The sequence below is a fragment of the Sceloporus occidentalis genome, unplaced genomic scaffold (assembly GCF_023333645.1).
Source record: "Sceloporus occidentalis isolate IW3139 unplaced genomic scaffold, rSceOcc1.0.p SCAF_8, whole genome shotgun sequence".
Taxonomy (NCBI): Eukaryota; Metazoa; Chordata; class Lepidosauria; order Squamata; family Phrynosomatidae; genus Sceloporus; species Sceloporus occidentalis.
In genome coordinates, this window is record NW_028316988.1 from 34,380,089 (window position 1) to 34,406,786 (window position 26,698).

General features: G+C 44.6%; 1 protein-coding gene across 4 annotated transcripts in view; it reads left to right on the forward strand.

The window, feature by feature from the left end:
- Positions 1–1,424: 1,424 nt before the first annotated feature.
- Positions 1,425–26,698, forward strand: part of LOC149308651 (dedicator of cytokinesis protein 11-like) — a 67,502-nt gene continuing 42,228 nt past the window's right edge. For all 4 annotated transcript variants that reach the window (XM_089536221.1, XM_089536222.1, XM_089536224.1 and 1 more), the window contains exons 1-12: positions 1,425–1,553; positions 13,446–13,562; positions 14,423–14,512; positions 15,291–15,373; positions 16,120–16,189; positions 18,820–18,915; positions 19,728–19,862; positions 20,791–20,968; positions 21,892–21,971; positions 23,270–23,353; positions 24,661–24,801; positions 26,102–26,302. In XM_089536221.1, the coding sequence (XP_089392347.1) occupies positions 1,437–1,553; positions 13,446–13,562; positions 14,423–14,512; positions 15,291–15,373; positions 16,120–16,189; positions 18,820–18,915; positions 19,728–19,862; positions 20,791–20,968; positions 21,892–21,971; positions 23,270–23,353; positions 24,661–24,801; positions 26,102–26,302 (1,392 nt within the window). In that variant the 5' untranslated portion in view covers positions 1,425–1,436. The remainder of the gene's footprint in view (positions 1,554–13,445; positions 13,563–14,422; positions 14,513–15,290; positions 15,374–16,119; positions 16,190–18,819; positions 18,916–19,727; positions 19,863–20,790; positions 20,969–21,891; positions 21,972–23,269; positions 23,354–24,660; positions 24,802–26,101; positions 26,303–26,698) is intronic.

The window sequence follows — 26,698 nt, forward strand, 5'->3', positions numbered from 1 at the left end:
AAGATACATTTCCTAGAATTTTCCCATCCAGCGTAGTCCAAAAAAGTTGAACAAAAATATAACTGGGCATGTTGGGAAGGAGGATTCTGGTTAATGTAGTCCCAAACACTTGCATGTGGGATTTTTGGAAGTTGTGGCCTGGAGGAAACTTCTTGTTGGGATTCTGGGAGGGGATTCTGGAAAGGTGCAGTCCAAAACCAATTGGCCATGCTGGCTGGGGATTCTGGGAGTTGTAGTCCACGTTAGTCATGCACCCCATTGGCTGAAATATTCTGAAACTTGTCACCAAAACTACTGAGCCTTGTTGACTGGAGAATTCCAGAAGTGTGGGCCCAAAAAAAAGACATGAGCCCTTCTCCAAATGCCTTATTGGCCAGTTTCCCGCCTAAATCCTTAGCAGCATTTAGGAACTCTTCAGAGGTTCATTTTCCTGTCAGACTTTAAAATTCTATCTGACAGGACCAATCTGCATTTTGGTGCTAATCTTTTTTTAACATCATTGTCCATATTTTTTAAAAAAATAAGTGCTGCGCTTTCTTAGACAATCATGTGCTTCAATGTGAATTTTAATTCTGAGGTAAAAAAGCTTTAAGGGCAGCTTGCCTCGCCTTCGCACTTAGCCAGGCCCTTTCTTTTCTGAGGAAACCTTTTTAATTAAATGGCTGCTTGCCTCAATGGCTGTGCTTGGCAGAGTTTATTTGTTCTATTGGTACGCTAGGTCAAGTGCCCTTTTACTCCTGAGGAGAATATATTTTTTAAATGGCACCCGCCTTGCTGGCATGCTTGGCACAGTCCCTTTGGTCTCCTGAGGAGAAGCTTTTAAAATGGCGCCCACATCACTGGCACGCTTTCTACCTCAACATTAGGAGGCACTTCCTGACAGCAAGGAACACACTCCTTCCTTGGAGATTTTGATGGAGTCTCCTTCCTTGGAGGTCCTTAAACAGAGGCTGGGTGGCCATCTGTCAATGGGGATGCTTTGATGGAGAGTCCCTGCATGGCAGAAGGAGGTTGGCTTGGATGGCCCTTCCTGGGGTCTCATTCAATTCTAGGATTCTGTGCTTGCAATTCCCTGCCTCTGCCTGCATTTTCCGTTGGTGGTTCCCTCCCGGCTAGTGGACCAGGACACGAAGCTCTCCATCCTCTCTTAAGGCCTCCAAGGCCTGCAGTCTCCCCAAATTCTCTTGAGGTCTCCAGCCTCTCCCTCTCCTCCACCCTCCCCAAGGTCCCCATCCTCCTCCCTGCTTCTCCTCCTCCTCCTCTGCCAGCAGGAGCTGAGTGCTGCGCCCCCTCGGCCTCCTTTGTCTCTGCTGCTGCTGCTGCTGCTGCTGCCTCCGAGGGCTCCTCCTTCCTCCCTTCCTCCTTTCTCTACCGCCCTTCCTTCCTTCCTTCCTTCCATCCCTCCCGAGGCGGGTGTGTCTCTCTCGGCGGAGGCCATGGCCAGCGAGGTGCGCAAATTCACCAAGCGGCTGAGCAAGCCAGGGACGGCGGCCGAGCTCCGGCAGAGTGTCTCCGAGGCAGTGCGAGGAGGAGGAGGAGGATCCCCGGGGAAGGTCAGCAGGGATCCCGGGGGAAGGAGGGGGTCCAGGGACCCTCCTCTGCCCAGGCTCAGGGGCCCTCGGGGAGACTGACTGGCCGGCCTCCTTCCTTCCCGGCAGGGCAGGGCAGAGCAGCCAAGGGGCATTGGTTTGGGAGGGGGTCTCAGGAAGACATGGAGAAAGAAAGGGATCAGTGGCACCTTTGAGACTCAATGGAAGAAAGACCTTGGTAGGATGAGCTTTCCTACACTTGGGTCTCCTTCCTCAGATGCATTTAGATGCAATGGGAATTCATCATCATCATCATCATAACAACAACCTGTAGAGAGATCTTGTAGCACCTTTGAGACTCACTGAAAGGAAGAAGTTGGCAGCAGGAGCTTTCCTAGTCTTAAAATCTACTAAGGGAACTGTCTTGAGAGAGAAGCCGTTTTGGGGGGACCAGAAGTGGGGGGCATCAGTGGAAGCCCACCCCAAACCTCCTCTGGGGGAGATCCCCCCAAAGAAGAAGGGGCTTCCTCAAGAGAAGGGCTTGCACACACCCATCTCATTCCTCCTTACTCGCCAAGCAATGCCAACCAGGGATCCAAGATCCTCAGAGATGCCCAGGTGGCCCCTGGTTGGCATCCTCCTCTTTTCCTCCCATGCCAGCAGATTGTGTCCACCTTATTGCAGGGTTTTCTTGGCAAGGTTTGTTCACAGGAGGACTGCCATGGCCTTCCCTTGAGGCTGAGAGGTTGGGCGTCCGTGGCCAAGCTGGGATTGCGGACCCTGGTTTCACTGACGCTCAAACCACTACACCACATTATTATTATTGTTATTATTATTATTATTATTATTGCATGCCTTCTGACTTATGGCCACTCTAAGGCCAACCTATCATGGGGTTTCCTTGGCAAGATTTGTCAGAGAGGTTTGGCCTGTGCTTTCCTCTGAGGCTGAGAGAGTGTGACTGGCCCAAGGTCGGCCAGTGGGTGTCCATGGCCAAACAGGGATCCGAACCCTGGTCTCTCATTGATGCTCATACCATTGTTGTTGTTGTTATCATTGTGTGCCTTCAACTTGTGACCTGGTGACCCTAAGGAGAACCAATCATGGGGTTCCCTCTGCAAGGTTGCTTCAGAGGAGGTTTGCCATTGCCTTCCCCTGGGGCTGAGAGAGTGTGACTTGGCCAAGGCAGCCCTGTGGGTTTACATAGCCATCTTAATTGGGGAAATCAACAGGGGCTTGTGTAGGGGACTGATACAGAACTCACTTCTGGGGAGACTCAGGCTTCACCATTCACAAGAGCGGGGTCTGGATTGGGAACTGAGCATTTCTGAATTGAGGCCACGATCCAGGAGTCCAGTTCTAGGCCAAAACAGCCAAGCTGAGACCCACAGTCAGACTCATCCTATGTCAGACTATTTGGAAGGGACCCCAAAGGCCATCCAGTCCTAACCCTTAGAAGGGCAGCTGAGTGTGTTTGCTTTCTGGGGGTTCCCAACCCCTTCCTTCCATCCTTTTGCCATCCTTTCCCTTCCCAACTAAAACCTAACCATTGCTGCTTCTCCCAGCTCCACTGGATTCCCATTTGTTTGCTGCCTGATTTCGAATCCCAAAGGCTAGAAACAGTACTGTTCTTGAAGGGCTGAGATGCTCAGGGATGCTCAGCCGCTGGCTTGTATTTATTTTTATTCCGGAAGGGGCCCTGCCCTTTCTGCAAAGGCCCAGCCCTGACTGTGTCCCTCTTTCCCACAATGAACATTATTTCTCCTTTCCAGTGCTAGAGCTTCGCACACTTCTGCCTGAAGCTTTTGCCCAGATGGGTCTCTTAAAAAGCAAAGGTGGGTCCTGCCAGGCCTCACTTTCAGAGGCTGCTGAGTTATGGGTCGCTTCCTTAAGGCTACAGCTGTTTTTGACAGAGTGTGCCTACCACCTAAGAGAGACTTTCTACTTCTAACTACTACCTGTATTAAGTGCTTCGATGTGTAGTTTGACAAAGTCTTTAGCCTTCTCCGCCAAAGCACGCTGGTGTCTTACGAAACTACAAATCCCGGGATTATGTAGGATGGAGCCATGGCAGTTAAAGTGGTGTCACGCTGCATTATTTCTGCAATCCAGATGCACTCTGTTGTTGTTGTTGTTGTTGTTGTTGTTGTGTGCCTCCAAGTCATTTCCAACTTATGGCGACCCTTTCATGAGGTTTTCTTGGCAAGTATCTTTGGAGGAGGTTTGCCATTGCCATCCTCTGAGGCTGAGAGAATGTGACTTCGCCCAAGGTCTTGTTTACTTGTAGTTTGAGCAATCTGTGGCGTCTCTGGAACTCTCCACCAGCACCAGTTTTCCAGATTGCTTTCTTCACTGTCCAGCTTTCACAGCCATACTTTAGAAAACCTAATCCAATGGCATGGATAACCCTGGCTTTGGATTCAGCGCTGTGTTTTTTATACTTGAGGATCTTGTCTGGTTCCAGGGGGTTGAATTAAAAATGGTTTCAGAAACGGCCGAGAGCTGCTTTTTTGGTGGAGGTGGCCAGTGACCACCTTCCAAAGCGTGCGCCGTGTCCCACATGCTTTTATTTTTCCTTTCCCTCTCTTTCATTTTCTTTCTCATCGTCCAGATTTCTGCTCCGAAAGGAAAACCAGACTGGAAAAATAGAAAAAGCGAGGCGCGAAAGTTGGGATGCGATTTCCGCTCAGGATGCCAAAAGGTGTGGCTTAGCAGCAGTATTAGATTTTGGCTGGGCATTGACTTCATCGTTCTGCAAAAGGGAAACCCATAGCCTTGTGTTCTCTTGGGGTTCAGGCTATTTTGTTATTTTAAGGCCAAACTCAAAACACTGGACGTCAAGGGATTAGATGGCTGCAAAAACTACAAAACCATCAACCCTGGAAGACTTCCTGTTATTGTCTGCTCTGTTTATTTACACTCTGCCCAGGTTCACCTAAAATCAACATAAAGCCAAAATACAGCTGGAGCGGTCAAACGTTCGCCAGGAGCAACAGGTTGAAAAGCTGCAGCAGAGCCATCGCAATTCGAGAGGCTTTTTAATAACAGAATTTCAGAAGGGAATCGCCGCGTTTGTCCATTGCAAGAAAAAACAACAGAGTTGCGTGTGCTGCCTTAAAGAAGAAACGGTTTTATTTGGCGTAAACGTCCATGAATTCCAACCCATTTGTATGGAAACGTGGTAGAAGTTTAATTGACATCTACAGTAGAGTTTCCGAGGCTGCATCTGCACCGCAGAAATAATCCAGTTTGAGATCGCTGTAACTGCCATGGCTCAGTGCAATGGAATTCTGGGATTTGTAGGATATTTCACCTTCTCTATCAGAGAGCCCTGGTGCCACATCAAACTACAAATCCCAGTGTTCCATAACAATGGAGCCATGGCAGTTAAAGTGGTGTCAAACTGCATTAATTCTCCAGTTAAAAGCCTCTTGTTGGAGTTGCATCTGAAGAAAAGGGCTGTAGACCCATAAGGGTTTATGGCAAATTGAACTTCTTGCATGGACAACTAAGGCCAGAAGTGTATCCACACTATAATGTTGTAAACCTGCCATTGCTCTTTGTCATGGGATCCTGGGATGTGTAGTTCAGTTAAATGGATTGGCGCTCTCTTGTGGCATGGTTTAGTGGCTTAAGTGCTGGAATATGACTCTGGAGACCAGGGTTCGATTCCCAGCTTGACCATGAAACCCATTGGGTAACCTTGGGCAAGTCACACTCTCTCAGCCTCAGGGGAAAGCCATGGCAAACCTCCTCTGGGCAAATCTTGCCAAGAAAATTCCATGATAGGTGCGCCGTCAGTTGGAAATGACTGAAAGGCACGCAACAACAAGCACAGAATACCAAATACGTCCTCAGACTACAAATCTCAATGTTCGAGGCGACTTAAGATGGTGTTGAAGTGGTATATGTGCGTAGTGTAGGCACGCTTTGGGGATGGGCATTATGATGGACCTTCCCTCTTACTAAATACCAGCCCTGTGGATGTTTCTGCAAGGAGAAAGCAGGGAAAGATATGGCACAGCGATGGCTTTAAATGCAGCTAGCGGTTCAGGCACAGTCCATGGTTTTCAGCTAATACACCCAGAACAGGCTTGAGCAGCTGCTCTGCAATTGGTCACGGTCTCTCTGTTCATGATTTGTAAACAAGGCTGAGCGGTTCGCAAAGGAAATGACCTCTATTAAGTTGAAGGGCCTTGCAAACAAGAGAGGGGCTTCATGCTTCATGCTGGGGCTCTTGTCGGGAAAGGAGACACTGGCAGCAAACATGGAGATGCCCAGAGGGTTGTCTGGGACATGCTTGATAGAGTCCTCTGAGTACCAGTCTGGGTTGCAAAAGGGTGTGGAGAAGGAATGAACAAGAATCAAAGCCCATACATCATCATCATAATCATCATCATTATTATTATTGTATCCACTGGGATATGGTTCCAAGACCCCCATGGATATCCAAATCCATGGATGCCCAAGTCCCATTATATACAGTGGGATGGTAATACAGTGCCCTTATATAAAAATGGCAAAATCAAGGTTTACTTTTTGGAGTTGACATCATTTTTGGAATATTTTCTATCTGTGGATACTTGAATCCGTGGATTTATAAAACCCATGGATATGGAGGGCCGACTGTATAGGTTGAGATAGAGTTGGCTGAGATGGTGACCCCTTTACTTTCTGACAGTTCAGTGTACACAAACTTTGTTTCATGCACAAAACTGATTAAAATATTGTGTATAAATTGACCATTGGGCAATATGTAGAAGGTGTATAGGAAACAGAAATGAATCTTGCGTTTAGGCTTGGGCCCCATCTCCAAGAAAACTCATGATGTCCCAAGGCAACCCCTCTCATGCCCTGAAGATACACCATTATTATTGCTCAGCAAAGCCAGAGAGTGCAGATTTCCTCTTTTGCCTGAAGGGGCCATCTTGAAACAGAAAGCAAACCACGGAAGCATAACGTCAGGGACCAAAACCAGCCCAAGAAGCTTCTGCAACGTCTTGCGGTTAGAAACGGCGGTGCCAGAAGAATGCAAACTGAGGTAGAAGAGCAGATAGACTCTCCCCTTAAAATGGGGGCATGCAGCCTTTTGCAGTGCCTTCTTTCTGCAAAATGACCTATCCATTTTGGCTCTTATTCCTTTGCATCTCCTTTTGAATGCCTCTGGGTGTTCGCTCTACCTCTCCGCCTTCCTTCCTACGGCGTGTAATCCTTGAGGAAGGCTGAGACTCATCTGGTCCCAGAGATCATAGAGTTGGAAGGGGCCACAAAGGCCAACTATTCCACCCAAGTCCAAAATACATGGAAGACCAAGGTTTGGGAATCACTGACCTACAGATTTCTAGAGACATTTGAAAATCCTCCAGAATGACTCTATGGTCAACCTCTGGCAGATGTTGACCATAGAGTTGCGCTAGAGGACCTAGATACTCCTAAAAAGATATTTCTTCAGGTTAAAAAACTAGTTTTAAATGTATTTAAGGTTTTTCCTTTGTCACAGGGGTCCTGCACCTCAAACCCCAGTGAAGGTGGAAGACCCACTGTATACACTTTCTTCTCATGTTACCTTGGGTCAAATAGGTGTGGAAGATTTGGAAACAGTTCAAAAGCCTGCGCAATCTGTTTAAAGGGAAAGTCAAATGGGGTTTCAATGAGGAACTTTCTCTGCCACATGGACATCTACATTCAGCAGCATTTGGCTCTAAAGGAGGAACAAAATACTACAGTATATTTTTTTGTCTGTCTGCACCATTAATTGCCTCATTTTTCTGCCTCTGGCTGCTTCCACAATGGAAGCCATTCTTTTTTGCATCTGACCCACGGTTGGCCTTCAGCTGATTTCTTCTGAAACACAATTTCCCCCTCTTTTCTGTTTTTCTTTTATCTTGCATTCTGGAGATGCATAGAAGACTCTTTCTGCAGATTCAAACTTAGAAAATGGCCCAAAAAGGTGCATTTCCCCATTCTGCTGAGTGCAGACTTTCTCCCTGTTGGTGAGATCCCTGCCATGCCCTTTTCCCAGAGACCAGCAAAAAAATCCCCATCCCAGCTGGTTCTGGGATTATTTTCTGCAAACAGACTTTTTGGAGCCGCTTTCTGATCCTTTTCGTGTCTTGGCTCCGACTCCTAATATCCCACTCCGGAGCAAATGGAAAAGCGATTAGTCCTGGGTTTGCAGTGGAGCCCTTTTAAAAAATAAGAAGTGGTTGTGCAAAGCAGACTAAGAAGGAACTCTCTTGTCTCTGGCTGCATCCACACTGCAGAAACAATCCAGTTTGCCACCACTTTAACTTCAATTGCTGTAGAAATCTGGGATTTGTAGTTTGTTGTCAGTTCTCAGACAGAGAAGGTTAAATATCTCGCAAAACTACAAATCAACCATTGCTAAAATATATTTGCAAATGTTTCCATCCCTTGTGATAACTCTGAGCTCTCGGCTCCTTGCCTCGCCCTGATATTACACAGGCCCTGTGTTCGAGTCCCGAATGGCCTGTTTGATGGATGCGATCTAAGATTTGCAATGGAGGGTTTCAATAGCCGCTCAGACGCCAACCTTGCCCTATGCCTGGAGCGAAATCCTCAGTCTCTTAATAACTTAATTGCTTTAGTTGGACTCCTTCTCCACTTTCAATTACGGATCCGGGTGCCATCTGGTGAGGTGAGAGCAGAAACAGAGATAACAAGGGGGAACTGAGCACATTAAAAATGGCATTTCGTGCACCCTTTGTGACGCCAAAGAGGCCTAAGCACCAGAATCTTGTTTTGGGATTTTAACCTCAAGCCTCTTTCGATTATGGCACTTGGATCCAGGGTGAGGAAAGTCTTCCTACTGCATCCGCGCTGCAGAAGTAATCCAGTTTCACACCACTTGCTCAGTGCCTTGCAATTCTGGGCACTGTAGTTTTGTGAGACATTTAGCCTTCTCTGTCGGAGAGCTCAGGTGCCACCACAGACAACAAATCCCAGAACTCCCTAGCATTGAGCCATGACCATTAAAGTGGTGCCACAATTGATTATTTTTGCAGTGTGGATGCAGCCCAGACATGTTCCTAGTGGAAGTACAAGGCATTTCTAGAAAATATTATTGGGTTTAAAGAGCAAAGAGGCTGGAATAGCATGGGTTCAAGGGCACAGCTGTGCCTCAGAGGTTTTGTAGTAGGGCCTCCTTACCTTGCTTGGTTCCCAGAGCAATATCTTGTGGGGATCTAGGGGTCAAAGTTAGGACTCAGACGGCCCTCCAGATGTGGTTGAACCTCAAGTCCCAGCAACCCCAGCCAGGCTAGCCAATGCTGAGGTATGCTGGGAGCTGCAGTTGAGCATCTTCTAGAGATGCCGCAGTTCCCATCCCTGACTTTTGGGAGATGGTCTAGAACTGGTTGGTTGACTGCAAAAGTGTGCTTGGTCAGGGAAAACAGCTTCTTGGCTGGTTCTGGTTTTTGCACGTTGGAGAAATGGAAAGTCTTGCACAGGGAAGGCAGAAAGCTAGATGCTCCTGTCATTCCTTAGCCAGCGCCTGTCTGGCATCGGAGGGTGGGTTCTGTCTGCATAAATTGGTGAGGCTCCATCTCAGGGCTGAAGACATTAACCAGGAGGAGGTTGAGCAAGACATGAAAGGCACCTGCTCTGCATTTAAAGCCTGGATTGCTTTGCAAGCCATAAATAGATTCTCTGAGTCCTGCCGATGCAGGTTTCTGGGAAAGATACCTGGGTTGGCTGTTGCCCTCGCCTTTGGGAATATGACAGCAACATCACAGTGTGGTCAAGGTGGGAAAAGCTATAAATGACGAAAGACACACAAGCCAGGAATTGCTGCAATGATTTGCTTTTGCCTGAGCCTCCTGGGAAGGGCAAGACTCTGCTCCTCCTCTTATCCTCAGTTAATTGGAGTCAAGCTGTCTTTGTGCTTTGCAGCAAAAGAAGTAAGCTGAGGACAGAGTTGGGAAAAGGAGAGAGAAACCCAGACATTTTAAAAGCAGCTGGAAGTGGAATGGCGGGAGATTAGTCAGGACTGTCCTGGCCAAATTGGGAGGAATTGGGAGGGCATGCAAATGGTGGTGCAAAGTGGGACATTTCAGAAGCATCTGAAAAAGTGGGGTGACAGTGGAGAAGTGATTTTGCACAACTTCCAGAAGTCCTCTTCCTTTTCTGTCCTGCAGATCTGACAGTATGTTGAGGCCAGATTTGACTTTAGGGTGCTTCTCTTGTTTCCCTTCCTCCCAATAGTTGAGGCTTTTTGGAATTGTTTGTCCAGATGGTTGCCCATAGAGAGACTGGGGTACCTGTGGGATGGAAACATGAGGCTGTTCCAGAGAGTCCATTTTCAAAAGCATTTTCACAAAAAGGAACCAGAGCAAATTGGAGATGGGAGGAACGCCTTGGAATACAGAGACGGCCAGGAATAAATTGCTTTCCCGTTACCGACTAAATGCACTTGACTGAGATGCCAGATGCATTTGGAGAGCTGGGTGGCACCTTTTCCTGGAAAAGGATCAGCTGCTAAAATGGAGATGAATGGTTCCTTGGTCCTCTCCTCACCAGATATGGGCTGGGAAATTTCCCAATGCTAAATAGAGAACAGATGCATTCATACATTTGTGGTTTGACGTCACTTGTAGTCAAATCGACGCCTACTTATCATAGAATCTACTTATCATAGGATCATAGAGTTGGAAGAGACCCCCGAGGGCCATCCAATGTGAATGAGAGACCCCCAAGTCCCCTTCTCCTCAACTGCTCAGGTCTTGCAAACTCAGGGCAGCCCGGGCTTCTTCCTTAATTTGAGTCGATCCATCTGTAATACAGTCTTCCTCTTTTCCTGATGCTTCCCACTTTACTGAGCATCATTGTCTTTCCTTGCAAGTCATGTCTTCTCATGATACATCCGAAGTACGACAGCCTCAGTTTAGTCATTTTGTCTTCTTGGGTCACCATAAGTTGGAAATGACTTGAAGGCACACGACAACAACAAACTTTCTTCATCCCAACCATGCGTGGAAACTGGGAATACGTTGGCATGAATTATCCTCACTTTGGTATTCTTTACAGTTGAGGTTCTTATCTAGTTCCTTCACAGCTGCCTTTCCTAGTCATCTTCAGATTTCTTGACTACAGTCCCCATTTTCATTAATGAATGAGGCGAGGGATAGAATATTTTGGCATAGGTATAATTGTGGGGTTTCCCCTCCAAAATCAAAATTGGATTTCTGGCTGCTTCTGGTTTCATTTGGGGGAGGTGTTTTTGGCAATCTTTGTGGCCTCCAGAAACAGAAATGTGGCCCTCTCCAGACCCACCACAACTGGACAGCTTTGCAGTGCATCCATGACTGGTGTCTAAAGCACATTTCCTTCTTTGCAGGAAAGCTTTTTATGGAGCTGCAATAGATCTTGAGCTCCACTTAAGTGCAATTACTTGGCCCTTCTTCTTGGCTTTTTGCTGGCCCCCTTCATTACCGTAATGCTGCAAAGGCTAATTAAGGAGAAGGATTTTGATCTTAACAGCCCCAGGCACTGAGACACCAGCCTTCCTTCCAGCCATGGGAGATGAAATTGCTTTTGTGGATTAAGCAAAGAGGGCGAAGAGAAGAGACCGAGGGGGAAATCATTTCACCTAATGGCTGTTCTTGCCATGGACCGTGAGACCATCTTGGCAGGATTTATTTAGAAGTGGTTTGCCATTGCCTTCCTCAAAGGCTGAGAGAGTGTGACTCTCTTAAGGTTGCCCATGGTTTTCCATGGCTGAGCAGGGATTTGAACCCTGGACTCTCCAGAGTCTTAATCCCGAAACCACTACACCACGCTGTCTCTTCAGAGGAGCCTTTCTCTGAGGCTGAGCGAGCATGACTTGCCCAAAGGTACCCAATGGGTTTCCATGGCCGAGCAAGGATTTGAACCCTGGTCTCCCAGAGACACTGCTGGATCTAAGAAAAATAGGGATTCCTTGGCAAGAAATTTTTTATTGTGTAGAGATGTTAGGAAGGGAGAGGGAGGGAAAAGCAAAGACAAGAAAGACTCCAGGTAGAGCGGCAATGGCTAAGCAACATGGGTGCCTGGTTTTGAAACCTGTCCCCAGAGACCTAGAGAACATTTCGGTGGCACCCGCTTCCTCTTTGCAATGCTCAGTGGCAGATTGGCGCATAGCATTTCCGCCATATGGCCTCTCTCTTCTTTTGCTCTCTCTCCTCCCACCTTCTTTGTGCTGATTTCTGGAGCTTCATTTAAATGCAATAGTGAGCTTGATTGGATCTCTTTGGGTGAGAAAAATGAACACTGAAGCTCCCAGAGGGCCTTGCAAAGAAGCAACCGCAGCTGCAAAAACAAAGCAGAGGAACCCACTCCTTTGTCACCTTACATATACACACATACACCCCGCTTTCCAAATTCTAGGTCTTTCCAAAATCAGGTCCAAGCTGTTTGAGATGCTGCATGATGTAGCAGTTTGAATGTTGGATTATGACTTTGGAAACCAGGGTTCGAATCCTGATTCAGCCATACAAAGGACCGACTGTGGTGACATTTGCAATGGGGCATGACCATGCCAAGGTTTTTATTCCCTGTGTGTGACTCCCTTAATTCTGCTCTCCCTTTGCAAAAGTTACCAGGAGAAACAAGGTCAGAGGGGCTTGCAACTGCTCATAGGGCCACTGCTTCGGTAACCACAGCCCAGGCTCTTAATTGGACTTGCAAATCCGTTCCGTTCTCCAGGTTCATAATCTCCAAAAATCCTAAGAATGCCCATTTCGTCAAATAAGAGAAAAAGCTGAAGGAGTAACTAAGCTCTTTCTGGTGCAGTTAGATCAAAACTGTTCTTTCCTGCTGCTTGCATGCAATGGCAAAGGGTTGGCACAATTCAGAAAATGAACAATATGTTCATATTGTGTGTGTGTGTGTGTGTGTGTGTGTGTTTTAAAGTAATGATTGAGTTACCTTTGCATGGAGAAACAAACCACCTTGATCTGGGCAGAAGAAACTTCCAGGTGCATATTTATATCATTCCTTGTTGGTGCGATTGGTTGAGTGTTGGACTAGGACTCTAGAGATGAGGGTTCAGCCTTAAAAACCCCTTTTACATAGGTTTATTATGAATCTTAGTATTTTCTCTACATGCCTTATTATATTTCTGTTATTAGTATGTCTTACGACCGTATATACCGATGTACAAGTCTAGAAATTTTTGTTAAAACGTTGACCCAAAAACCTGGGTCGACTTATCCATGGGTCAATGTAAGTACTATACTTTAACTCATATATATATAGTGCGGCCACATTATACGCGGCTTTGAGCTTATGTGTTCAAGCCGTGCGGGAGCGCATAGGGCGCAAGGGGCGGCACGTCCCATTCAGATGAATGGGGTGCGTGCGTGCCACCGCACACACGAGCCCCATTCAAGTGAATGGGGCTCAAGCATAGGCGGAATTCGCTTTACATGGGGGGGGGTCCAGAATGGATCCCCCGCGTACGGTGAGGGTCCACTATATATATCTTACTGTACTGTATTGTACTTATAGTTGCTCCTCCATTTTCACAGGAGATCTATTCCAGACCCCCTCACAAAAACAGAGTTTCACCCATATTCCAAGCCCCATTGGATTGAATATAGGCACGGACGCACGCCCCATTCATTCTCCCTCCGTTCGTCCCTTGCACATAAGCAAGGGACATGGATCCGAAGTCCGCGAGTAACATGATTGCAGGGGAGCATTATATATAGCTTGCATTGTGATTGTAAGTCTCAGACTATCGCTAGACCAGGATTGTTGTCTCATCCATCGGGCCGCCATGAGTCGCGATCGACTCGAGGGCAGTTAACAACAAGACAGTTTCTGTAAGTTTGGGATGTTCGAACAGGAAAGCAACCTGATTCTTTGCAAACCTTTCCTCTTTTTACCTGCTTGTGTTTTGCATTGTTCTCCCACCAGGAGAAGACGAAGGTGATCGAACCCTTGGACTACGAGAATGTCATCTCCCAGAGGAAGGCGCAGATTTACAGCGATCCCCTTCGGGATCTGCTCATGTTCCCCATGGAAGACGCCTCCGTGAGTATCATTTTGCTACCTTTTTGTTTCGGGTACTTAGAGACACATTTAGAGCCCATACAATCAATCAATCAATCAATTACAGGTTGGGTCTCCCTCATCTGAAATGCTTGGGACCAGAAGTAATTGGGATTATTATTGTTATTATTGTTGTTGTTGCTTAGATTTTGTAATATTTGCATACACCTAATGAGGTATCTTGGAGACGGGACTCAAGTCTTTCTAAACACAAGATTCATTTATGTTTTGTATGCACATATATGAAGATGAGTTATTTGCTGTGATTTGAAGATGAAGATGAAATATTTGCTTTGATTTGAAGATGAAGATGAGATATTTGCTGTGATTTGAATATGAAGATGAAATACCTGCTTTGATTTGAAGATGAAATATTTGCTTTGATTTGAAGATGAAGATATTTGCTGTGATTTGAAGATGAAGATGAAATACCTGCTGTGATTTGAAGATGGAGATGAAATATTTGCTTTGATTTGAAAATGGAGATGAAATATTTGCTTTGATTTGAAAATGAAGATGAGATATTTGCTTTGGTTTGAAAATGAAGATGAGATATTTGCTTTGATTTGAAAATGAAGATGAGATATTTGCTTTGATTTGAAAATGAAGATGAGATATTTGCTTTGATTTGAAAATGAAGATGAGATATTTGCTTTGATTTGAAAATGAAGATGAAATATTTGCTTTGGTTTGAAGATGAAGATGAGATATTTGCTTTGGTTTGAAGATGGAGATGAGATATTTGCTTCGGTTTCCAGGACCAGGGCTGCTCAGTGCTGAGTCCCTTCAGGACCTGATATCCAAATTTTGTAATTCCTTGGTTGTTTTCTCTCCCCTTCAAGGTCTCGGTCGTTCATCGCCAAAGGAGGACGGTCCAGTCTTCTGTGCCAGAAGATGCTCTGAAAAAGGCCCAGAGTCTCTTTGTCCAAGAGGTAATAAACCTTCCTCCTTGGGATATTCTGAGGATGGCTAGTTCCCCCTCTTTTTCCTTTTTCAACCAAGAACGGAAATTGTGCATTCCTCTGAACCTTGTTGGGTTGCAACTCCCAGCATCCCTAATTCTTGGAAAATGCTGAGCAAGAGCTGATGGGACATGCAGTCCAACAACATCCAGAAGGCCACAGTTCGCACATCCCTTAGACTGTTTTCTTAGACTGACAGTGGCTTTAAAGGTGTTCAGACCTGCTAGGGATTAAATGCATTGAGCTAAAGGTAAAGATTAAATGATGCAAAATACAGAGGATGCAACGTACAGTTTTCCTGTATCTGATTTTGCATTTATGCATTTCTGAATTTGCAAAATGTGTATCTCACAGTTTAAAATTCCTGCGTAGTATGAAGGTTTTTTGTTGTCATTGTGTGCCTTCAAGTCGTTTCTGACTTAAGGTGGCCCTATCATGGGTTTTTCTTGGCAAGATTTGTTCAGAGGGGGTTTGCCATTGCCATCCTCTGAGGCTGAAAGAGTGCGACAATGGATTTCCATGGCCAAGGGGAGATTCGAACCCTAGTCTCCAGAGTCCTATTCCAACACTTAAACCGCTATGCCACAATGGCTCTATGAAAATGTAATCAGGGGATATCAATGGGAAGAGTTGTTATTCCTATGGATGAGAGATCTCCAAAAAAAATGGTGTTATTAGCAGCCCAGGTCTTGCAAACTCAGGGCCACTGCAGCATCTTTACAGAGCTGCATTTTAATTTCATTTTCAGTGCATTAAGAGCTACAGCTCAGACTGGAACATCGTGAACTACAAATATGAGGACTACTCCGGGGATTTCCGCATGTTGCCTTGGTAAGAGCTTCTCCCCGTCCCTCTCTTTTCTCTCTCTTTCTTGGGGAGAAGATGGGTGCCTCTGAAGCCGTCTCAACAAGTTCCTAGAATACAGTTCAGTCAGCCTCCCCTTCACAGAGACAAACCATTGTAATAATTCAGAATGCATTTGTCTACTGAGGTCTTGGCTACTATTTTGGGGCATGGCATCACTAAAGGGATCTTAGAATTAGAGACAAATAAAGATTCTTTCTATGGGAAGTCTGGATAACTACAGCCTTAAGAATCTTTTTGCAATGTCAAAGAAGCAGCCTGTTGCAAAAAGATGATCATATATAAAAAATTTAAAACGTTGTGTTTGGTAACATCTTGCAAAATGTTGTTGTTGTGTGCCATCAAGTCGACCCTAAGGCAAACCTATCACAGGGTTTTATTGGCGAGTTTCATCAGAGAGGGTTTGTCATTGCTATCTGAGGCTGAGAGTATGTGACTCACCCAAAGTCACTCAGTGGGTTTTACATAACTGAGTCAGGAGCTACACTGGTTATGTATCTTCCAGATACGGTTCCAATATTTGGTTAAAAATCAAATAATTCAGCAATTGCTGCATCTCTGTGAATGAGCTGCTCCTCTTTGTCCACAGCAGTCTCTAGATGCACTTTCTTGGATGCATTCATTATTCAGTTATCTTGTGCCAAATGCTCTCAGGTACTATTCTGCTTCTTTAGAATAAATCAAGTTAAATGACCGTCATGTGCTTTCCTCAGCAAATCCTTCCGGCCGGACAAGATCCCAAGCCACGTGTTCGAAATCGACGAAGACTTTGAAAAAGACGAGGTGAGGAGGAGGAGATTTTTGCCTATTGCAACACACTCAGTTGTGACATCTCTGCTTGGGCACATGCACCAAGTGTGCCCATGTGTCGCACCTTGCCTCCCACTTGTTTTTCCGCACATTTGTCCTGCAGGTCATTGAAATACTTGTGTAGTGTGAAGTCGAAGGCTTTCATGGCCGGCATCCATTGTTTTTTGTGGGTTTTTTGGGCTATGTGGCCATGTTCTAGAAGAGTTTCTTTCTGACGTTTCGCCAGCATCTGTGGCCGGCATTTTCAGAGAATGCTTGCCTGGAAAGGACTTCTCTGAAGATGCCAGCCACAGATGCTGACGAAACGACAGGAAGAAACTCTTCTAGAACATGGCCACATAGCCCAAAAAACCCACAAAAACAATTGTGTAGTGCTCCAGATGTTGTTGGATTGCAACCCCCAGCATTCCTCACTTTTGGCTTTCCCAGCTAAGGGCTGCAAGGACTTGAACTTGCAGCAACTTCGGGAGGCCCATGTAACTTCCATCTCTGCATTAGAAACCATGGTTCTCAAGCGTTGAGAAACTTTGATGAGAAGAATCTTGGACTTGATAAGATTTGGAACTTATTGGCCCCATACAGACAGGCCAAAATAAAGCTGCTTCCAGTCACTTTGGAGGTATGCTGTTTAAATGATGCATGCAACCTGAGAGTCTGGAAGCTGCGCCAAAGCTGCGCTCCAGTCCTTAGGAATGGATCATGGCTTTGGCGTGGCTTCTGGACTCTTAGGACACATGCATAATTTAAACAGCATACCTCCAAGTGACCAGAAGCAGCTTTATATTGGCCTGTCTGTATGGGGCCATTCTCTGCAAAATTCACAGGCAGTTGTTTTGCATAGATAGCCTTAGCCGGTTTCTTCAGCAATGCGTCCCACCTTTGCGCAGCTCTTTTAAAGTTCAGACTAGTTAAGAGTCTAAACAAACAAACCCAGTTGTGGGAATAAGTGTTTCCATGCTTAGTCCAAATTTAATAGCTAGCTCCATCTAGACTGAAGAGATGAAGGGGAAAGGAAGAGAGAATAGGGACGCTGTTACTGTATTTTAATTGTGTTTTAAGTATAAGTATTGTGTGCCAGTTAGCCAGAATTTAGTCTGGGATTTCTCTGCTGCACTGAAAATGTGTATTCCCAGTCTGTTCAACTGGCTGGCATCAAATTGACAATTTGGTCACACAAATTGTAGATCTTTTCAGTGAATCATGAATCTTTTAAATCAAAGGTTTTGGGGGTTTTCATGATACTTTGCACACAGTGAGTTCACATAGCATCATACAAAGGATGCCTTTGGAGTCCCTATGCTGGGAGAAAGGCGGGATATAAGAAAATAATAATAATAATAATAATAATAATAATAATAATATATGCAGAAGCAAAAGCAAAGATCAATGTGTGTCTGTGTTTGTGTTTGTGCATAGACACAAGCACAGCCCTTCCATACGCATGCAGACTGCATGGCCATGCAGTTGTTGGGAACAAGGTGCTTCCCACATTGGAAGCATGGAATAACCAGAATTAAGAAGAGCATCTGGTGATTGGGTCGCCTTCCTTGGCCTTTGTAGCTTTTATAACACACAACATTTCTTTTGTGCGACCAAATGCCAATTTGTACGGTTTGCCGGCTCCTTTGATGGAGAAGCAGCAGCACTGGGTTGCATCTCTGGCGAAAGGAACAGAAACAAACAGGATGGAAGACATTACCAAGGAAACATGTACCATGAGAGTATCTGGGGTTTGCTCAGTTTGAAATACTAATTCCCAGGAGCATCATAGTTCTGGATGGGCTCAGTGTTTGCTAAAATTTGGAAAGGGTTCAGCATCCTGAAAAGCTCCTACAAATCCTGGATTAAAATCTGGACTAAATTCACCATTTTATTGACATGGAACAACTCCCACTAACAATGCTGAAATTCCTCTCCCCATATTAAATCTACTATATCTCCCCATATTAAATCACCTATCCTCTACTTTTGATTGACTGCTTTAAATCATGTTTTTTTAATGTCATTTGGTTTATGATTATGATGATTATGATTATTCATATGCATATATATATATATATATGTATGGAAATGACTTTTAAAAACCCCATGATTTTTTGCATGCACGCGCACGCACACACACATATATATCTATATATGAATAATCGTTTTTTAAAGTCATTTGGTTTAAACCGACCTGGTTTAAAGCAGCCAGGCCTGATCAGTGTTAGCAATAGCAATAATAATAATAATAATAACAACAACAACAACAACAACAACAGCCATACACACACAAATAAATATATAGTGGGTCCTTCTTATCCACTGGGATTTGGTTCAAGGATCCTGCTTGGATACCAAAATTTGTGGATGCTCAAGTCCCATTAAATACAATTTGACGTATAAGTTCAACCCAAAGCAACTTCCTTGCAATTATTCTCAAAGCTTATGGCTGCAACGTCTGGACTGCATTTTGCTGCTTGGTTTTCTGATTTAGCACTACATTAGTGTCGCCCTGTGCATTAATGCAATTTTTAAAAGAAAGGCAATGGGAGGGAGGTTTGCTGTGTGTTTTTAAAACCTCTTTGAATAGCAGTAACGATTTTTGTGTCTCCTCCTGCCAGGATTCCTCGTCTTTGTGTTCTCAGAAGGGCGGCGTGATCAAACAGGGATGGCTTTACAAGGCCAACGTCAACAGCACCATCACAGTGAGCATGAAGGTGAGATGCTTCTCCTAAGTGTCTGATGCGCAAGACTGGCAGACCCATGGTGACCCTATAGTGAACATATCATTGGGTTTTCTTGGCACGTTTCTTGGGAATGGGTTTGCCATCATGGCCTTCCTCTGAGGATGAGGAACTTGCCTAAGGTCTCCCATAGGCCTTGCATGGCCGAGTGAGGATTCGAACCCTGATGTCCCAGCATCATAGTCCAACCATTGCACCATGCTGGTGGACAAGGAGCAGTAATGGGTTTGTATTCACAATCTAGGGACAGTGAGACATTTCTCTCTCTTTAATTCTAATTCAGCATCTCATTGACATGAATGCTCACATTCCTATCCTCATATTAAATCTGCTATATCTCCCCATATTAAATCACCTATCCCTTACTTTTGATCATTGTTGGCTGCTTTAAATCATGGGGGTTTTTTTAAGTCATTTGGTTTAGGATTATGATTATTGGTTTATGATGATGATTATTGGATGATGATGATGATGATATTTTATTTCAGTAGATCAAGGCAGCTTACAATAATAATAAAATAAAATGCATACAATATAAAAAAAAAATAATCCCACCATCCTCTCCCTCCCCAACAACCATAAATCTTATATAACAGTAATAAAATCCAATGATAATAGAATTTTAACATTGATTTGGTTTATGATTATGAATAAAGACTACAAGAGGGCTGAGATGCTCCTAAACATCAAGGAGCTGAATGCATTATAATTGGTGAAGTAAGGTCAAAGGAGCAAATTTTATCTTCTACTATTGAAGTTGCTTTTTTGCTTATCCTTTTTTGCAGGTCTTCAAGAGAAGGTATTTTTATCTCACACAGCTTCCGGACGGCTCTTATATCCTCAATTCCTACAAAGATGAAAAGACCTCCAAGGAATCCAAAGGCTGTATCTTCTTGGATTCGTGCATCGATGTGGTCCAGGTATTTGCTTTATTTTATCTTATTTCTATGCCGCCTTTCTCCCCAAAAGGGACCCAAGGCAGCTCACAATATAAAAGCACATTAGAACAAATTTGTGAAAGCCAATTAAAATAACCGAAGGTAGCGGCACGTCCGAAAGGATCTGCTCCTGTTTCTTTCTTCTGATGTTTCCCATATCAGATCTGTAGAGTTAGATTACAAATTAATGCTCAGTCAATACCAAACCTTTGGAAAATATATCTTTGGGGAAAATATAATTTCCAGAATCCCCCAACCTGGGAAAAATTCCGGAAGTCATTGTCCAAAAATGTTATATTTTCTCCCCCTTTGCCTATATATTGATCTGCTCTGGATTATAGGCAGACCTGTTTTAATTTAGGATGCATCTTCACTGTAGCAATAATGCAGTTTGATGCCACTTTAACTGCCATGGCTCAATGCTATAGAATCCTGGGGTTTGTAGTTTTTTGAGGCAACGGCACTCTTCGGACAGAGAGGGCCAAAGACCTTGCAAAACTACAAATTCCAGGATTTCATAGGATGGAGCTATGGCAATTAAAGTGGTGTCAAACTGCATTATTTCTGCATTACAGATGCACCTTTGATCTACTCTCAAGCCATGAGTAGTTCTGCCTTTTAACACATTCCCTCTGGTTTCTGAATAGATCTCTTTTTGAGAGATGAGTTTTGGGTAGACTTTTCTTTTAACAGATTCCCTCTGAGTTCTGGGTAGATCTGTCTTTTAAAGAGATCTGCTTTGAGTTCTGGATGGAGCTGTCTGACTTCAAGCCAAGCCAAGGTCAAGATATTTCTCTTAACTTGTTGGATGAGGGCCATGTCTTTATTTTGCAATTTTGCAGTGTCTCTTCCCGGCTTCCAGAAGGAACCTTGGCTTTTGCTTTGCTTGGTTTTGCGTTTCTTTCTGCAGTGTCCGAAGATGCGGCGCAACGCCTTTGAGCTCAAGATGCTGGACAAGTACAGCCACTACCTGGCGGCCGAAAGTGAACCAGAGATGGAGGAATGGTTGGGGACTTTGCGGAAGATCATCCAGATCAATACGGAGAGCCTGGTGCAGGAGAAAAAGGAGGCGGTGGAAGCCCTGCCAGGTTAGCTTTGGGGACCCATACAGCAAAACCCCATTGCAAATAAATCTTCCTTTCTTGAGAAAACCATGTCTTGTAGCATCTGGAAGATAGATTTTCATGCATGAGGACTACCTTGGAAAATGCGTATTCTTGTTGTGTGCCTTCAAGTCATTTTCAATGTATGGTGACCCTAAAGCAACCCTATCATGGGGTTTACTTGGCAAGTTTCTTACAAGGGGATTTGCCATTGCCATCCTCTGAGGCTGAGCGAGTATGACTTGCCCAAGGCCACCCCAGTGGGTTTACATGGCTAAGCTGGGGTTCGAACCCTGGTCTCCAGAGTCACAGTCCAATGCTCAGACCACTACACCATACCGGCATACCACGATGTTGCTACATAAATAACCAATCACAGCAACATGTAATGTGTCTCCTGCTCAGATCAAGGTGATTTGTTTCTTCATGCAAATACAGCGCAATTGTTGTTATGCCCAAGATCATCCAGTGAGCTTCCTTGGCTGAGCTGGGATTCGAACCCTGGTCTCCAGAGTCCTAGTCCAACGCTCCGATCACTACACCAATTTTTCCCATTACTTAGACTTGAAATGAGAAATGTAAAAATGCACCTTCTCCGCTCTTTCCCTTGGAGTGGTGCATTGTTGTTCCCTCTGCCTTGCAAAACTTAGCAGAGAAACAGCATCACTGGAGGGAAAGCTGATTCTGTGTCCCTGCATTTGTCTGTGCGAGAGAGAACAGAGACAGGGACGTGACCCCCACTGGTTGGGCTGAAAACGCTTGGCCCGGTTCCAGCCATTCCCATCCAATTTTCCAGTGCAATGTTTGGGAACGGAGCCTGCTTTCCTCCCCTGCTCCTGGGAACAGCCTCACCCGAAAGGGCTGGCTGGGTTCCTCTGCTGCAACATCTGCTTTTTGTGACTTTGCAGATGACGAAACCGTCAGCCAGGGAAAGTCGGAGAACATCCTGGAGAGCTTGGAGCGAAGCATGCATCCGGAGCTCATGAAGGTAGTCTTGGTGTCTGGAGCCCCTGCCAGACACGGAGAAGCTGGGAGAACAGGGTTGGGGAAGGCGAAAGGTTTGGAACAAGCCCCGGGCCTCAGTTTTGGAAGTCCATCCTTTGCATTTTCACCCAGATACCATTCAGGAGCAATGCAGAGAAACAGGCGGATTGCTTCTGTTTCGCTTGCCAGCATCACTTCCAAATCTTTCCATTTCTAAGTGAAAGCAAATGCTGCTACTATGGAAAGCTGGGAGCAGTGCTTGTAAACAGCAGCCATTTTTAATTTTTACAGATTTTTATCTTGCCCTCTTAAATTCTGGATTTTAAAACAAATGTTTTCCAAGACAGCTGATAAAATCATCAGTTTAGAAATGTCAGTTCGAAGCAGGAAGGGGGAAAAAAATCATAGAAAACCAGACCAGCCTAAAAACCATTAAAAGGTTACTGTTTTGAGATGGTGGTTCCCATTATCCCCAGCCAGTATGGATACTGGTCATGCTGGCTAGGGGATTCTGGGTGATGTCATCAAAGTTCAATTATTAATCCTAATCAGAGGAGATTAATTAAATCAAAGGGAACTTGAGTCAGATTTTAAATTACATTCCCATTTATTACAGTTGAACTGCATATTATGCAAGGGGTCTGTTCCAGGACCCTGCATGTAATATGAAATTTATGTATATTCTGGAATGCTATTTCTTTTACTTAAAATGAATGACAAAGTCTTCTATCTAGGCATTTTCTGGCAGAATTAACTATAGAGTTGTGCTGGAGGACCTACAAATGCCTAGAGAAGAGTTCTCTCTAGGCATTTTCTAATTCCTCTAACATGACTTCTGATGGAAATTGATCGGTGCAGCATGCTAACGCAACAAAGTGAGACCCATAGCTCCTCACGTGTAAATGATAGGTACATGGGTCATAAGGAAGCCAAAGTTGTCAGGAAGGTTTGAATGGAGTGGGTTGGCATCTCCAAACATCTGGAAGCCATTGGAGAAGGTTGTCCACCATCTTCTTGAAGCCTCAAATGCAAGCAGCCTTTGCATTGTCCCATTGACATTTCCCCTCAAAATGGTTGTATCTACCACTTGGGAATTTCCAACCTGGGGTCACTCCAGTTGCTCCAATTTCATTTTAAGAGTTTGCAGAGAGAGTAAAGTCCTTTGGTTTCCTTTCTCTTTATTCTGTGCTTGCTTGGCTTCCAGAAAAAGCCCCTGCAAAAATACATTTTTTTGCTAGTGTCAGGGACTGTCCTTCCTTTGGCCTTCCGCTGAGCCAAGTCTTTTTTCTTTTTGTGTTTCAGTATGGAAGGGAAACGGAGCAGCTGAACAAGCTCAGCAGAAATGACGGGAGGCAGAACCTCTTCTCTTTCGATCCGGAAGTGCAGGTACCTTTGAGCTCCAAAACATGGACCTATAATGACATATGACTTAAAAGTAGTGTGCTTTGCCACATTGTCACCAAACGAAAGACTTCTAGAGCAGCTTCCAAATATCAGAAATGAGCCACTACCTGGCACCATAGTTGAAAGGACATAGCGCAAAAGGGGGGGAAAGGGATGCGGAGGGAGACAGAAAGAATTATAAAATCATAGAGTTGGAAGAGACCCCAAGGGCCATCCAGTCCAGCCCCATTCTGCCATGCAGGGAATCTCAATCAAAGCATCCCCATTGACAGAAGGCCATCCAGCCTCTGCTTAAAGACCTCCAAAGAAGAAGACTCCACTATACATTACTTAAAAAGAAAAATGCTGCTTTTCTCCCTTTGTTTTGTCTTGGGGAAAAATGCTAGTCATTTGTGGGGAAGGGAATCAATATATGGCCCAAAATGAATACACACACACACACACACACACACACAAAACCATCCTCTGGTGAAAGACAAGTTTAATCTGCCCTGGAAGTACTGACCCCCTTCTACTCTCTCATCCATCCAGTCTTTAGCATGAGAACAAATAGTTATCTCTGCTGAAATTTTGTAAGTTCGTTGGCATTGTTTTCCTTTGCTTTGTCATTGACATCCTTCATTATATGTGCCTAAGTTTTACCCTCGACTTATCCACGGGTCATATCAAAATCCATAATTTTGGCCCCAAAATCTGCCCTTAACAACTTATATATGAGGTTGACTTATAGTTGAGTATATAGGGTAAGTTCCTCAACAAACTGCAAACCCCATGATTCCATTGGGAGGCAACCATAACTGTTAAAGTTGGATCAAACTGCTATAACTGCATAGTGTTAAAAATTATAGTTAAAAACATCGTGTTAAAAAACCCTAACATTTCTGTTAGTTCTTGGAGTTAAAACACTTTCCCTCTTAGCCAACGACGCAAAATAGATTCATGTTGTGAGTTTATACACAGTTTGTAATTCCCCTCGGAGGTTGTTTGTTTTTGTGCCAAGAGGAGGAGAACCAGAGCAGTTCCTGTATTTATTTCCCAACACTTCCTCTTCTGAAAATATTGAGGGTTTTTTAAAATTATTATTACATGCTTTAAATTTTTCTCTCTTTCCATTGGAAGAACGCAAAACGGTTGATAGAGCATCCTGACGGATTCAGATTACGAAGACAGTATCAAACCACATTGCAAAGGTTTCTTTCGTCATACCTCAACATTGAAGGGAGATGAGTGTTTGAGAAACATTTATAGCATTTTTCTTTCTATAAACAGTCATTCTTTTTCTTTCTTAGAGGCTCGATTTCTCTGGAATAGAGCCGGACGTGAAACCGTTTGAGGAAAAATGCAGCCAGCGTTTCCTGGTGAACTGTCACACCTTGACTTTCAACCTCGTTGCACAACTGAATGACCAAACTAAGGACCTGCTGACAAATGTACGTTCCAGGTTGCCATCTTTGGGACACCTTGGGATTTTTACATTCTTTGAAAATCTGCAAAACCAGCCATATCAAAGGATGTAAAAAATATGCACAAAGTCCAGAATCCTGTTGGGGTGTTGCATGCTTGTAAGAGGACTTGCGTCTGCAGGAAATAGATTTGTGAAGATGCACAAGGTCCGTCTCCAGTTGAGGACTGCTGTTATGTAACTACAATTGGCCCTCCGCATTTGCAGCTTTGACTTTTGCAGATCTGATTATTTGCAGTTTTGATCCATGTGTCCTCTCTAGGAAACTCTAAGTCCTCCAGGGCAATTCTGCTGGACATTGACCATAGAGTTGTGCTGGAGAACCATGACGTTCTTAGGGATAACACTTCTCTAGGCATTCGTAGGTCCTCCAACATGATTCTGTGATCAACTTCTGGTGGGTGTTCACCACAAAGTAACACTGGAAGATTCCTAGAAATGTGTTCTCTTGGATAAAAAGAATAGTGTTTTTTTTCTAAATTTGCATTTTTTTCACATTTACAAGGGTCTTTCACCCCTAACTTCACCTAATGTGAAGGGATCACTGTACGTAGCAGAGGAAGGAAGTAATTGAGATAAAAGGACCAATGCATTACAGACCTCGATGTGCATGGGACCCATGGTGCACATTGGGCACCTCTTGACATGCAACGAGGAGTCTTGCCAGGAAGCCTTTTTCCTGCTTGGCCATCAGGCCTTTCAAACCCAGAGTCTTGGGTCTTGCACTCCCCACACTCCCCTAGTGACATCCCTTCTTCTTGGTCACCTGAAGTATCTTAGTCATCCCTAGCTAGTGAAAGGGTGCAGCAGTGCAATCCTTTGGGGGCAATGGTCCCCAAATTTTGCTCTTTAAGAGATTTTGGACTTCAGCTCCCAGAAGTCTGCTGACCATGTTGGCCAGTAGTCTGGGATTCTGGGAGCTGAAGTCCAAAATCCCTTAAAGAGCAGAGTTTGGGGCTGGTGGTCTATGAGCTCCAGAACGTCCTCCTGATCTGGTTCAGCAGAAGGTCTGAGTATGTCCACTACTTCAGTCACTGGTCAGAGTCCATAACCATGTTCCGGAAGCAGGGCATGACAGTGCCTTCCAGATGTGTTTCAGTAACTTTATGCTGGATGAGGGGTTTGGGGATTTGCAGTCGTAACCTATCTGCTGGGCATAAGATTGGGGAAAGGCAATGTAAGAAGAGGTGGTCCTTCAGCAGTTAACTAACAACGCATTATTATACCAAAAAAGGTCAATTTAAAAATGCCTTCCTTGCGTCATTCAGGTGGAGCCATTTTTTCTCAGCCTTGCCCTATTCGATCTGAAAAGCTGTTGCAAGATTTCGGCAGACTTCCACGTCGACTTGAACCCCTCGCCTGTCCGAGAGATGCTGCCCGATTTCTCGGCTCAGGAACCCGGAGGCAATTCCCTAAACAACCACTTCCTTGACCGGATCACGGAGTCCCGTTTGCGCTACGTAAAGCAAGTAAGCGGATTAAAGAGAAATCTTGGAACCATTTTAAGAAAGGTCTGGAACTGTTTATTGGTGTGACATTGCCTTCAAGTCCTTTCCAACTTTTGGCAACTCTATCACAGGGTTTACTTGGCACATTTCTTTGGAAGGGGTTTGCCATTGCCATCCTCTGAGTCTGGGAGAGTGAGATTCACCAAAGATGGATTTTCATCTCACAGAAGGGTTTCGAACCCTACTCTCCAGACTCTTAATCCAACATTCAAACCACTACACAGCACTGACTCTCATATATTGTTTATTACCTTTTTGCAACCCCACTGGTGCTATACATCTGTTTTGGGTTTTGTCAATTAGAGTTTATATGTATAAATATAATATCATATAAAAGAACTCTAGCAATAGTGGATT